The 14,363-nt window shown below is 40.9% G+C and overlaps 1 protein-coding gene across 8 annotated transcripts in view; it reads right to left on the reverse strand.

The window, feature by feature from the left end:
- The window catches only part of ATP9B (ATPase phospholipid transporting 9B (putative)), a 217,153-nt gene that overhangs the window by 160,125 nt on the left and 42,665 nt on the right, over positions 1-14,363 (reverse strand). For 7 of the 8 annotated variants that reach the window (XM_032654355.1, XM_032654351.1, XM_032654354.1 and 4 more), the window contains one exon: positions 4,253-4,311. The exons of the other annotated variant lie outside the window; for it this stretch is intronic. In XM_032654355.1, coding sequence (XP_032510246.1) covers positions 4,253-4,311 — 59 coding nt within the window. The remainder of the gene's footprint in view (positions 1-4,252; positions 4,312-14,363) is intronic. 8 annotated transcript variants of the gene reach the window in all.

Genomic DNA, 14,363 nt, shown 5'->3' on the forward strand with positions numbered 1-14,363 from the left:
GTCACCGCCAGCATTTGTGCTGTCATCAGTTTTCATTGTAGCCATTCTGCTATATGTGTAGTGATATTTCACTGCATTTGCATTTGCATTTCCAGATAACTAATGATGTTGAATAACGTTTCATATGCTTATTTTCTATCTGTATGTCTTCTTTGGCTAAATGTTTTTTTTTTTTTGCCCATTTTCTAATTTGATTTTTTTTTTTTTTACTGTTGAGTATTTAGCATTTTTACATATTCTAGATACAAATCTTTGTGGATATATGGTTTACAAATACTTTCTCCCAGTCTGTTTTTCCACCATATTCACATGTTCTTTCACAAAGCACACATTTTTAATTTTAATGATGCAATCTATCTCTTTCACCCTTATATGCATTGTGCTTTTGGTGTCAAGTCTAAAAACTATTTTCCTACCCTAGATTCTGAATATTTTCCCCTGTTTTATTCTAAAAGTTTTACAGTTTTACATTATATATTTAAGTGCCTGGTCCACTTTGATTTAATATCTACATAAGGTGTGACATTTAGATTATGGTTCATTTTTTACCCACGGATGTCCACTAGTTCCAGCCTGTTTTGTTGAAAGGCTATCCATCCTCCATTTTAATTGCTTTTGCACTTTGTCAAAAATCACTTGAGCATATTTGGGTGGGGCTATTTCCGGGTTCTCCATTGATGTTTCATTATCTTTGTTTCTACCCTTCTTCTGCCCTATGTTAATTAATATCGTAGGAAGTATGCCTTAACATTAGGAGAGTGGCTCTTTTCACTTTATTCTCCTTGTCAAGGTTGTTTTTGCCATGTTAGGGCCTGTGCCTTGCCAAATCAGTTTTAGGAAAATCTTATTTTGTCTTTAAAACCAAAACAAACGAACGAAGAAAAAAACCTTGCTGAGATTTTGATACATACATCTGTGTAAGAATTCAGTTACTGTTCAGGTTTCCTTATTAAGCTGGGAGATAATCTTTGGAATTTCTTGCTTCACCTTGCATGCACAGAGGATCATCTGACCTTGACTCTGAACGGTCCTACCCTCCCAATTTCCAGATACATGTCAAACACATACTTCTCCTAGGCTGAATTTGAAACTGGAGAACTAGGAGTTTAAACCTAGACGCAGTGAACACTGAAGGCCACATCATCCTCTTTCCACTTTCTGTCCCAGGCTGCTGCTCTCCCATGTTCTAGGCTACTGACATATATAACACTGAGCCAAAGCTGATTAGCATTATTCCTTTAAATACCCATAAAATGAATATCGATGTACTAATTTTAATTCCATGTTAAGATAAAAAATTACAACTATCCTATAACATAAAATCCACCATGGAAATATCCAAACATTATTTATAAATAGGAATATGGTCAAATAAAAGAGAAATATGGGCTTCCCTGGTGGCGCAGTGGTTGAGAGTCCGCCTGCCGATGCAGGGGACACGGGTTCGTGCCCCGGTCCGGGATGATCCCACATGCCGCGGAGCGGCTGGGCCCGTGAGCCATGGCCGCTGAGCCTGCGTGTCCGGAGCCTGTGCTCCGCAACGGGAGACGCCACAATTGTGAGAGGCCCGCGTACCGCAAAAAAAAAAAAAAAAAGTAGAAGGACAAAGCCATTTGCTACCAGATCTCTGCTATTTCCTTATGATGATTATATCAACTGGCAAGAAAAAAACCTTTTATCACTACAAAAATCACAAAATTGGTTTGACAAATACCATGAACCTACTACTAAAAATTTATCATTTCCCAGTAGTTACTGGAAACTATGTTATCAAACTTCAGAATACTCAATGTTTTCCAGGGAATTAAAATATATGAAAAATTTTCATATGAAAATGAAAGTACAATTGGCAATATAAAAAGCTAAATCAGGCAAGTGGTGCCACCCCTATTTTTTAGTATGCAGCAGTGCATCCTTAAGGCTAGCGAAAACATTTTAGAAGTCCTCCCTCTAGCTCTGCTACCAAATCTTTAAATTTCAGAGTAGCACAGGATACTACACACATGCTCACATATATGTAACACTGGTGCGTCATCCACAACGTGCTATCCACTGGACACTGAAATAACAAACAAACACAAAGAGGTGCAGCTCCACATCAAACGGAAACCTTTACCTGGATGTCTACAGAGGCCTATGTCCCTCACCAATCTTTCTTACTGTTGGAGAAGACACCTGTGAGGCCAGAGAGACACTGAAGAGGAACACCCAGACACAGATGTAGATCTCTCTTTCACATCTACCTGTATGACCAATGAGATGGCCAAGAAGGGTGCACCTGTTACTCAGTAAAAATGGGAGGACTGAGGGAAAACAGGAAGGTGAGTGTACTGCTACATCAAACTAAACAGCAAAGGTAAGGGAAAAAAAGGGTAAATAGGAAAGTTAAGGAGGAAATAAGAGGTGAAAGAATGAAAAGGCCAAAGAGTACTCATCTGATTCACAAAGAGAGATTCTATCCTAACCTTCAACACAACAAACACAAGATATCCTCCTAAAAGTCAAGAGGAAAACAAAAAGTGTTGGGGCATCACTCTGGAGTCTAGGTCTCAGAGACTGTGCAACCCTTCTGCTGGCACTCACACTCTCTCCTTACCCCTCCCTCCTGGCAGGCCGGTGGTGGGCTGCCCGGTGGAGAGGCCCATGTGTCCAGGAATGAGCGTGGCCACAGGCCTAAAGCTCGTAGAACTGAGGCCCTGAGTCCAAAGAGGCACCAAGTCCTGCCAACAACCCCAAGAGTGAGACTGGCATCAGCTCCACCCTGTGGAACTTGAGGCGATGGCTACTGGCTGACACCTTGACAACAACTTGACTGAGAGCCTTAAGGGGGACCCAGAGCCAGGAGATGCAGCTAGGCTGCATCCAGATTCCTGACCACAGAAACCTGAGAAAACAAGGTTGCTGTTTCTTTAAAAATTGCATCAAAATTTATATGACTAACATATGGCTCAGCCATCCCTCTTGTCAGCATTAATCCTATAGAGTCCTGCAAGGATGTATGTACCAGAATTTTCATTATAGCACTTCTCACAGCAGAAAAGAGAAACCATCCAAAATCTAACAATGGATCAAAAGTTAGTAACTTACAGTATCCATATAACTGAATACTACGTAAGTTGCAAATCAGTTGTTTAATTTTCTCCTTTCCGTAAAATCCGACAAACACAGCCCGAAGCGTTCTCTGTGTACAGATTTTTACTGCAATGAGATGAAGACTGCTTTCCTCCTGAGGAGGAAGGCTCTCACTCAACCTCCCCACGGGCGGCTCAGGATGGGTATGTTCCCATGGGTCCCCATGTGGCTATCAGCTGGTACCAGGGGCTCACACTCCTCTGTAAGAGGCCTTATGAAAACCTCTCATTCTATATTTTTTTAAATGTTGTTCTAGAGCCTTAAAAAAGGAAAAACAAAAAGACTATGCCCTCAGTCCACTGTTACTCAAGGAAGGCTGTGCGGGCAGAAACGCTTCTCCGCAAAGGCAGACAGCCCAGGCCTCCAGACTCCGGGCCAGTAGCGGCCTGCCAACAGCCACCTCTGCCCACTGTGGGGTTTTTAAAATGGCTTCTTCCTACATTGACCTAAACTTTTTCTTTCTAATCCTCTTGTTTCCATTTACCTTTCCCTCGTTGTTTTTTCTGTTTGTTTGTTTGGGGTTTTTTTTGCGGTACGCGGGCCTCTCACTGCTGTGGCCTCTCCCGTTGCGGAGCACAGGCTCCGGATGCGCAGGCTCAGTGGCCATGGCTCACGGGCCCAGCCGCTCCGCGGCATGTGGGATCTTCCCGGACCGGGGCACGAACCTGTGTCCCCTGCATCAGCAGGCGGACTCTCAACCACTGCGCCACCAGCGAAGCCCCCTCGTTAAGTTTTTAAGCCATAAGAATTAATATCCAATAATTACATATATCTGTCTATAAAAAGAAGCTCTAGAAACTGAAACATTATAAATAGGTTCTAACTAATATAATTCTTTGGTCAAAAGATATAATTTTGATAATGCAACAATAAACAGTTAACATGTCTTATTTTAGACAAAATATGACTACCTACACACACTGAAACGTACTTTAGCAAAACAGACCTACTACAAAAAACCTGTATTTTTTTCTTCACATATATCAAACCTTACACAAAGATGTTAAGATTTAAATACATGTCTCAAACAATTTCCTTCAGATTCAAAAGTTACTTGCAATCAGGCTAAATGTTCATAACTGGCATATACATGTCTAAAAGATATTAAAAATGCATCAACCTTTTCCACTATGATGAGGTCTCCAACTTGTATGTCTGAACTCTTAACTTGCACTTTACCTTAAAAAAAAGAAGAAGTATAATCAACTCAAGGAAATAATAGCACATCAGAGTTAAACTTTCAGTTGATAAATAATACTTTAGAAATAACTTTGGGAGAAAAAAATAACACTTTAGAAATTTATCTATACTTATACTTTCAAAATAAATTTATTTCAGATAGACGCAGTCGCTGAAAATTTACTTCTCCTAGTGAACTCCCAAATACAATTAACTATCCCCCAATAAAAGACGTGCGAGAGTGGGGAAGAGGATTCCATCTGGAAAGTTCTTCCCACATCTGCCATTATTTCAGGTCTGAGTCAAGTTACGGATGATCAAAAATATCACTAAATAAAATAATTTGATGACTGAAGCTGAGAAACATATAGATGTAAGATCCTTACATTAGTGTTTTGGAGGCACTGATTGGCACATAACTGACAGTAAAAAGAAACGAAGAAAATTACATGTAAAATCACCCTCCACTAGTAGCTTTACAGACACAGGTCAGGACTGAAAACTAAGGTCTAGAGATTTACACAAGATGTGATGCTTCCACGGGGTACACTGTGTACATTCGTAAATTGTCTCTCTAGTATCTAGTGCATTGTAATCATTTACAAAATCTAACACCCAACATGTACATCATGTTAGTGCCACAGAGAGGAGTGAGAAGCTGGCGTGGACAACGGGAGACACCGTCCTGAAGCAGCAACGAGACTTGGGTCAGTTCTCGCTCCCTGTGTCTCCTCCCTCCCTGCCTCCCTTCGCCCCTCTGTTTCTCTCCCTCCTTCCCTCTCTCCCCACCTCCCTATCTTGGTCTCCCTCCCTCTGTCCATCTCCCTTTTGAAACCAGCAACAGCCTTATGGATCTGCCTTTACATTTTTGTAACTACTGTTTTGACATGGGAAAAGGTCCACTTCTTTTACATTCAGTTTATTCTGAAAGCTAACAGAACAAGAGCTAAGTTCATATTACATTATCAAATACTAACATTACCAGTCATTACACTGACTTTTAGACCAATTCAACTTATTATAAAGCCTTATTTCCTAAATACCTCTTAAAGCAGCTGAGTTTCAATAGAACCATACCAGTTCCTAACAATTTGTTTTGAGGATATCAAAAAGTTTTGTAAATATTATATTTTTGCTGTTATATTTTTCCATGTTCCTCAATTATACAATAAATACATAAGGGCTGGAGTAACTTTTCAGGGGGGAGATGAAGCTACTTTTTATTCATATTATAAAATAGCAAAGTTCTTTAGAATTGCATGTGAAGCAAATCTTATGATATTTTCGTAAGTGATAAGTATACATCAATTAGTAGCCAAAAAACATACTTGCAAAAGAATGTCTACTTTAAATCTTTTTTTTCAGTTGGTCACTTCAAGCTTCAGGTCTGTACTCCCACTATTATGTTTGGTATAGCTAAGCCTCAGGCAGTAAAGACGTATTTACTTATCTCATACTCCCTGAGTATTAACTCAGCAGAATTCCTGTCTTATCATTTAATTTTATTTTCTCTCCTACTCTCCAATCCACTTTTCCTTCCTTCTGGTTTTTTACATTTTAATAGACACATTTTAAAAAGAGAGAAAAAGAAATGGTTGCAGTCATAAGATGTAGTAAATAACTTTAAACTATTTTGAAACAAAGAAAACGCATCCTTTTTTGACTCCTTAATCAAGACCTTACATTTCTGAGAGATTTATTATTCTCTCACATGGTAATAGACACAATTTATATTTAATAGCCTTTAATTTTTAAGGCATTAATTGTGATCACTATTCATTTCTATGGAACTTACCAGCAATTACATGTTTAAGTAAAACAGTTTATGGTAAAACGCACTGTTGAAAGTTCTCAACTCTTACACAATATTACAACATGAACAAAATACGAGAAGGCTAAACACAGCACAGTGTCAAATCAGTATGATAATCTGCCTCACTTATCTGTTCAAAGTACACATGTCTAAATTTTGAAGAACTGGTCAAATTGTTCAATAGTTCTGAATTCTCTAATAATTCTGATCTTGTGTTCAAGGGGCTGCCTGCACTTCCTTTACAGCCTTTGTCACATGAACTCATGGACTTCTTCTCTGTTCTCTTTCCCAAAGAACAGCGAAGGCATCGGACAGAAAAGATGGAGGAAAGCCACCCACTCCCCATGCACCTGTCCAGCACTGACAGCCCAGCATCATGACCCTCCACAGCCTAACCTGCAGAGTCCACGCCTCCACTAACGGTTTGATTTCTGGCCACCCTTTGTGAGCTGAACTGACAGCTGATCCTAGCTAGCAACATGCTAATAGCAGAGTTGGAAGAGACTGGTAACAAGACATATTCCTTAAGTTTTACAAGTCACAGCACATAGAAGACACACAACGGCCACCTGCTCTCACAAACCAATGGAACCATCAACAACACAAAGTGTTTATTGAATGGGCGTTTAAAATTTAGTAACTTCAGAGCTCCATTTGATAGAAGCAAGTTCTAAATAGAGTAACAAAGATACTTCAATGTGTACACCAGTATTTAAACCTAATGACAGTTTTCCCTAAAAATATCCTACTCTATTTACTGTCAAGTACATACTCAGGAAGTCGTACCTTACCAGCCTTTTTCTTTTGATGAAACAGTGAATAGTGACTATTACCAAGTAAGGTAAACAGCAGTCCCTTCCTCTCTAAACTACTGCAGGTAAATCCTTCCATTAAATCCTTCTTCTAGCAATAAACGTTCCCTGCCACTATGCCTCAAAAGTATGATGGCTTACGTGTGCCTTATCACGGGAGGCAAGCATTTAGCTCACTTGCCCCATGAACCAAGTTTTATTGGCTCCTCCGAAGAGAGATCAAAAATCGCTCCAAGAACCACCCTTCTTCCTGCGGAGCGTCTAACCACGCGCCCTGTCTACCACTCTCATTGCCACTCGTCAGCATCACCTGTAGAAACAAGACACAACTAAATGGTCGCCACTGTTATTATTTTCCGAATTCAGCATAATTCCAAACGAACTAGTTGAAAAATTAAGGGTTATGTTCATCCTCACCCCAAACCCTCCATTACTGGACAATTACTTAGAAGATAATCAAATTTGCAGCATGTATACACATCCTTCACAGCTGATGTCAAATTAACTTTCCGGCTTTACCTACTATCTCCCTTTGCTCCTGCTCTGTCTTAGTCTGGCACCTTATCCAACAACCGTGTGAGGCCCTTGCTTATTCTTACAGGTTCTCTGCACTTGCTGCTCCTTTTGACTGAAATCCCTCCCTCCCCAGACCTCCTTAACTGCACAGCAAATATAACCCCATGAAGCCTTCTGTAACCTGTGTGAGCACCAGCAGCATTTGATCGCACTGCTACACGATGCGCTTCGAATGCTATAAACATGCAAACACCTGAGTGTCTACCGAATTTCAGATCCTGTGCACTTTTAGGACATTTCATTTGTTCTTCGCAAATGCATATCCAAACTTAACCCATTTTAAAAGAACAGAAGGAGTTGATAACCATTCTACTCCTGATCAGTTAAAATGGGTCAAACGCCGGAATGGATTAAAGAGAGCATAACCATAAAAACCACATCTAACTAGACACAGACATTACCAAATAAGGATGAAAAGGTATTAATTACTTATTTCCCGACAAAACACACACAAGGAGATAAGAGTGACAAATAATTAAGCAACTTTTTAAAAAAGCACTTGATCACATATAAGGAGCCCTCTAGAAGGTCACTTTGGATTAACACGTATTGCTTCCTGGGCAGACCACCACCCATGAAATCGGCAAGTTATTGGGCTTGTCTTCATTATTTGGGTGGGAATGGCATTCTCCCCCAACTCTCTCACCATTTTAAGTGTGTGTGGAGGTAGGAGTCTAACTTAAAACAGATTATGAAGCAAAGTGGGTAGTTGGGAAATAAGTTTTATACTATACTATATTATATCATATAGTATTATATTAAGAGAGAGACCTATATTCTGAAAAAAACCCAAAATATTGCTGAGAGAAATTTTAAAACACCTAAATAAAGGAAGAGATATACCTCATTCATGGATCAGAAGACTTAATACTATTAAAAAGTCAATTCTCCCCCAAATTTATCTATAGATTCAATGCAATCCCAATCAAAATCCCAGCAGGCTTTTTTTTTTCTTTTTTTGCAGTACGCGGGCCTCTCACTGTTGTGGCCTCTCCCATTGTGGAGCACAGGCTCCGGACGCGCAGGCTCAGCGGCCATGGCTCACGGGACCAGCCGCTCCGCGGTATGTGGGATCTTCCCGGACAGGGGCACGAACCTGTGTCCCCTGCTTTGGCAGGCAGACTCTCAACCACTGAGCCACCAGGGAAGCCCTCAGCAGGCTTTTTTTTTAATAGAAATTAACAAACTGATTCTAAAAGTCACATGGAGGGACTTCCCTGGTGGTGCAGTGGCTGAGAGTCTGCCTGCCCTGCCGGTGCAGGGGACACAGGTTCGAGCCCTGGTCCCGGAAGACCCTGCATGCTGCGAAGCAACTAAGCCCGTGCGCCACGACTACTGAGCCTGCGCTCTGGGGCCCGCGAGCCACAGCTACTGAGCCCACGTGCCACTACTACTGAAGCCCGCACGCCTAGAGCCCATGCTCCACAACAGGAGAGGCCACCGCAATGGAAAGCCTGCGCACCACAGCGAGGAGTAGCCCCCGCTCACCGCAACTAGAGAAAGCCCACATGTGGCAACAAAGACCCAACGCAGCCAAAAATAATAAATAAATAAATTTATAAAAGTCACATGGAAATACAAAGGATCTAGTCTAGCCAAAACAGCTCTAAAAAGGAAAAACAAACTTGGAGGGCAAACGCTACTGCTTTCAAGAATTATTATGAAACAACAGTAATCAAGAGACCATTGTTTTAGCATAAAAGAGACAAAGAGATCAACAGAGTGAAGAGAGAGTCTAGAAATAAACCCACACATGAAAGACAACTAATTGTTGACAGAAGTGTAAGCCAATGTGGTGGTAAAGGGATCACTTTTTCAAAAACTGGTGCTAGAAACAACAACACGCACACCTTGTACCAATACAAAACTTTACTCAAAAGACCTGTCATATAATGCAAATCCTAAAACTAAAAAACCTCTAGAAGAAGAAACATCAGAGAAATAAATGTAACAGAAAACCTTTGTGAACTTGAGTTTAGGCAAAGAGTTCTCAGATAGGACACCAAAAGCACAATCATAAAAGAAAAAACTGATACATTGGACTTCATCAACTAGGACATCAAAGGGGCAAGGAACAGCACAAAGGTGTAAGATCAATGAACTGGCGGTTGAAAAATAGCCGGAGGAAGGTGCAAGAGGGAATAAGCTACAAAGATAGGAAGGACTCTAATTCCAGGTCAAGTGGCCCCAAGATTACGGGAGAAAAATAGCAAACATTTAGGAGAGTTGCAGGGGAAGCAGGACCCTCACAGAAGAGCCACATTTTAATGAAAGCAAGAAGGCACATTCAGAGGAGTCTGATGATGGAAAGGTTCAGGTGATGAAGAAACCAGAATTCCAAAGGCACAGTGAAAAAAGGGCAATGCTAAGAATGAAGATGTACAGAATCTCGTGGTGATTAAAACACAGAAGATGAAGAGTGATTTTAAAGTCTGAGACACGAACCAAGATGAAGGTCCCGTGAGGCTAGTCCTGGGGTACACAGGCCGAGACTGCGCTCAGGCTGAGAGGCCTGGGGAGCCCAGGACCCCATCTTGACCCCGGCTGAAGCTGGGCAGGGCACAGGCTTCCCCTTGACCTCGGCTGACAAAGTTGAGGGTGCCAGAGGAAGTCAGGATTAACTCAAGGGCACGTGGACACCCTTCCCCCAGTACAGGCCAGGGACATAAGTGGGAACAAAATGGGTAGCTTATATTCTAGCAAGATTAAGTAAGGCAGAGTGAAATAAAATATAACAACAAATGGACTGTATAATTACAGCCTAGGAAATAAGAAAAAAAAAAGAAATACTACAGCCTGGGGGTAAGAATTATAAAGCATCTTGCCAAAAGTAACAAATTTTTACTCTTAAACATTTACTAGCAATAACCAAGGTATTATTTAATAACATTCCTAAGCAACAACAAAAAAATTAAGATGCTCAAATTAAACACAATCAATTCTTTTTCCTCTACTATCAGTAAAAAAAGAGCTGGAATAGCTTTGGGAGGAATACTGGAATAATGAAATACTGCATTACCATAAGAAATATTTAAAGATAAAACACTGAATGTTATTCACCGGATAAACTATATTAGCCTCTCACTGGCTAAGGGAGTCCAAGCTATCTATGCAAGTCGCCAAGGGAGACTCCAGGGGCTGTCAGAGGAGGCTATCAGGCAGGCTTTACAGCCGGCCAGTGCACGTGCTTTTGCCTAAAGCTATATACAGAACCTAACACTGAAATAAGTAGCAACAGTAATTCACTGCATTCACCAGATAAAAGATTTTGCAGAAAATCACAACAGTTTGAAATTTTTAATAAGTATCTCAAACGTTAGATATTTTACCAACTAACAGATACAAACAGAAATTATATGGTATCAATAAAGAGAGGACACACTCCAAAGTGTTCATTAAGCCCTCTGCTGTTTGCATAAAAGAAATTTCTAACCTTTGTTTCCTATAGTTACATAGGCTTCTTACATATCTATCAAAGGTGAAGATACAAAATATTGTTAATATGAATGGCTCGTAATTAACAAGTTCTAAGACTCTCAATCACTAAAATCAGAAACAGTACAAAAAAAGCAGTCTCCCTCTACCATGGACTCACCCCATGGACAAACCCCAAGTGTCCTACCTGAGTGTGTACGGTCATGTTACTATGGAGAGAGATGTGAGCAAACCTAGGTCAAGACAGTTCCTGGTCTCTCTTTTCCTCTAATGTTTACACAACCCACATGACAGTGGTTTACTTCTCAATCCACCTAAGTGTGGAGACTTGGAGACAGTGAAGAAATCCACAGATGGAGGTGGCAAGACAGCTGTGAGGCTGCTGGAGGGCCAGGGGCCACTGGCCTAAGTCACGAGCAGACAGAAAGTTCCCCAGGACTCTTATATTTAGAGCGTTTCATGCTTCTCAGAGAACACAAGAAAAAAATGAAAATAACTGGTGGAGGGAGGGGAGGAGGGAGGAACGGAGAGGTTTCCCAAGATACCAGAATGTACTGTAAAGGAACATTTAAAACTGGTATGAGACTGGCATGGAAATTTGGATGAATCAGTGGAAGAGCACAGAAACTAGAGGAAAGGACCAAAACAAATCTAACATATTTCTCAAAGATCTGAAAGAAGTTAGTAACTTGAATAACTGGTTTTAAAGTAACTAACTGACCATTTGAGAAAAAAAAAGTCAGATCCCTTCTCCATACAATACATACTTTTACACGTAAAATTGCAAATGGGGTAAAAATTCAAGTACAGGGCTTCCCTGGTGGCACAGTGGTTGAGAGTCCACCTGCCGATGCAGGGGACACGGGTTCATGCCCCGGTCCGGGAAGATCCCACATCTTCCCGGATCCCACCAGCCGCGGAGCGGCTGGGCCCGTGAGCCATGGCCACTGAGCCTGCGCGTCCAGAGCCTGTGCTCTGCAACGGGAGAGGCCGCAACAGTGAGAGGCCCATATACCGCAAAAAAAAAAAAAAAATTCAAGTACAAAAAATGAAAACACAGAAATACTGTAAGGAAATTAAAATAGTCACTTAGGGGCTTCCCTGGTGGTGCAGTGGTTGAGAATCCACCTGCCAATGCAGGGGACACAGGTTCAATCCCTGGTCCGGGAAGATCCCACATGCCACAGAGCAACTAAGCCCGTGCACCACAACTAGTGACCCTGTGCTCCAGAGCCCACGAGCCACAACTACTGAGCCCACGTGCCGCAACTACTGAAGCCCGCGCGCCTAGAACCCGTGCTCCACAATGAGAGAAGCCACCGCAATGAGAAGCCCACGCACTGCAACCTAGAGTAGCCCCCGCTCGCCACAACTAGAGAAAGCCTGCACACAGCAACGAAGACCCAACACAGCCATAACTAAATAAATAAAATAAACATTTTTTTAATTAAAAGAAATAAAATAGTCACTTACAATATATTGGTATTGAATGGACTTCCTATGATGGAGGTAAAAACCACAAAGGAAAAGGATCAGAAGATATGCCTACATGAAAAATATAAATTTATCTACATCTTAAAAAAAATGAAAAAATTAATCAAACAAGATAAAAGTATTTCCCACATGTGATAAATTTATCTTAGTAGAGAAATTATAAGGTAAAGATGAACATAGGAACAATGGGGGAATAAACTTCCATAAAGGATAAGAAACAAACAGTGAAGTGCTAAAAGATAAATAGCAAGAAAACACAATGAGAGCATTTTTCACCAAACTGGAAATTTAAAAAAACGTGTGGCTGGGAGTTCGGTCATTAAAGGGAACCAGCAGAGTAATGCCAGTCACTAGAGGGAAGCAGAGGATGCTACCAGCATCCAGACATACAAGAAACGCCCGTCTGTGTGAGAAGGTACCCTGTGCAAGCAAGTATTTTTCAAAGTTATGTTTCATGGGTTCCAGGCCCTAATCTCCAAATAATGCAATAAAAAACGTTAAATGCTTAATATCATGAAGAAATGAATTCATACAGGTCCTCTTAGGGTGACCTAAGAAAAAATACCAGTTATGCAGATAATGAGTATGTACATCCACTCTTGCCTATCTATCCAGTCCTGAGGATACGTGTCCACCATGATACAGCCACAGAGAACCAAACAAATGAGGGAGTGTATGTAAAGTGTTTGTGCCTGACATATAGTAATGGATTGATAAATGTTACTTAGAGTAAAAATGCAATAGTGTATGCTGAATATTCTGGAATGAGCATTGGAAGAGGGTATTTTAAAATGCTGCTCAGATCACAGACAAGAAAGATGACTTAGTGAAAGCGACATATTGCATAGACAACATGTAAAAGGCACTAACGAGGGATTTTAAAATCTCTTGATTTTCAAGGAATGATTATTACTGACAAATGGAGTCAATTTCACTAAAAGATAACAAAATTTCGTTCGACATTCCATAAAAATCTTTTTAACGTAAAAAAAACAGAGTAAGAATGTTAACAAGTGTGGGACAACACAGTGTTGATAATATGAATCAAAGATGCTAAAATACACAGGAATAAAGAATTTCTATACTCTGCACAGATAAGCTTCCTTTTTGGCAAGAAAACTGGACCACAAGAGACATGTAAATATGCAAATGTTCTCTCTCACATTCTCTCAAACACACACACACACACACACACACACACACACACACACACACGAACACGCAAACACCAGTACTTTACATAAGGCTCAAGTCACAGACATTTTTCTCTCTCTCCTATGTTTGAATACTTGAAAACGTGTTAAACGACAAAACGCCAGAACTAGTAAAAGAAATAACTAAGGGACTTCCCTGGTGGTGCACTGGTTAAGAATCCACCTGCCAATGCAGGGGGCACAGGTTCGATCCCTGGTCCAGGAAGATCCCACATGCCGCGGAGCAAATAAGCCCGTGCACCACAACTACTGAGCCTGCGCTCTAGAGCCCACGAGCCACTACTGAAGCCTGCGAGCCTAGAGCCCGTGCTCCGCAACAAGAGAAGCCACCGCAATGAGAAGCCCCCGCTCGCCCACCGCAACTAGAGAAAGCCCGCGTGCAGCAACGAAGACCCAATGCAGCCAAAAATAAATAAATAAAAATAAATAAATTTATTAAAAAATAAAAAAGAAATAACTAAGATATACTGGAAAACAATCATCACAAGCTGTATGAAGGACCCAGCAGCACAAAATTAATTCAAGTTTCATTTCTAAATATCAAGTTCCATGTTAGCTTTAGGTTTAAATTTGGGAAATACACTAATAGTGGTTGACATAACTTCGCCCTGCTGAGATCCGGCGGCTGATGAAAACACAAATAAACGAAGACTTCTGAATTGATCCTATCTGCTAGAATACTGACTGCATGAGCTCTTTAAAAAGCTT

The sequence above is a fragment of the Phocoena sinus genome, chromosome 14 (assembly GCF_008692025.1).
Source record: "Phocoena sinus isolate mPhoSin1 chromosome 14, mPhoSin1.pri, whole genome shotgun sequence".
In the NCBI taxonomy this organism is placed as follows: domain Eukaryota; kingdom Metazoa; phylum Chordata; class Mammalia; order Artiodactyla; family Phocoenidae; genus Phocoena; species Phocoena sinus.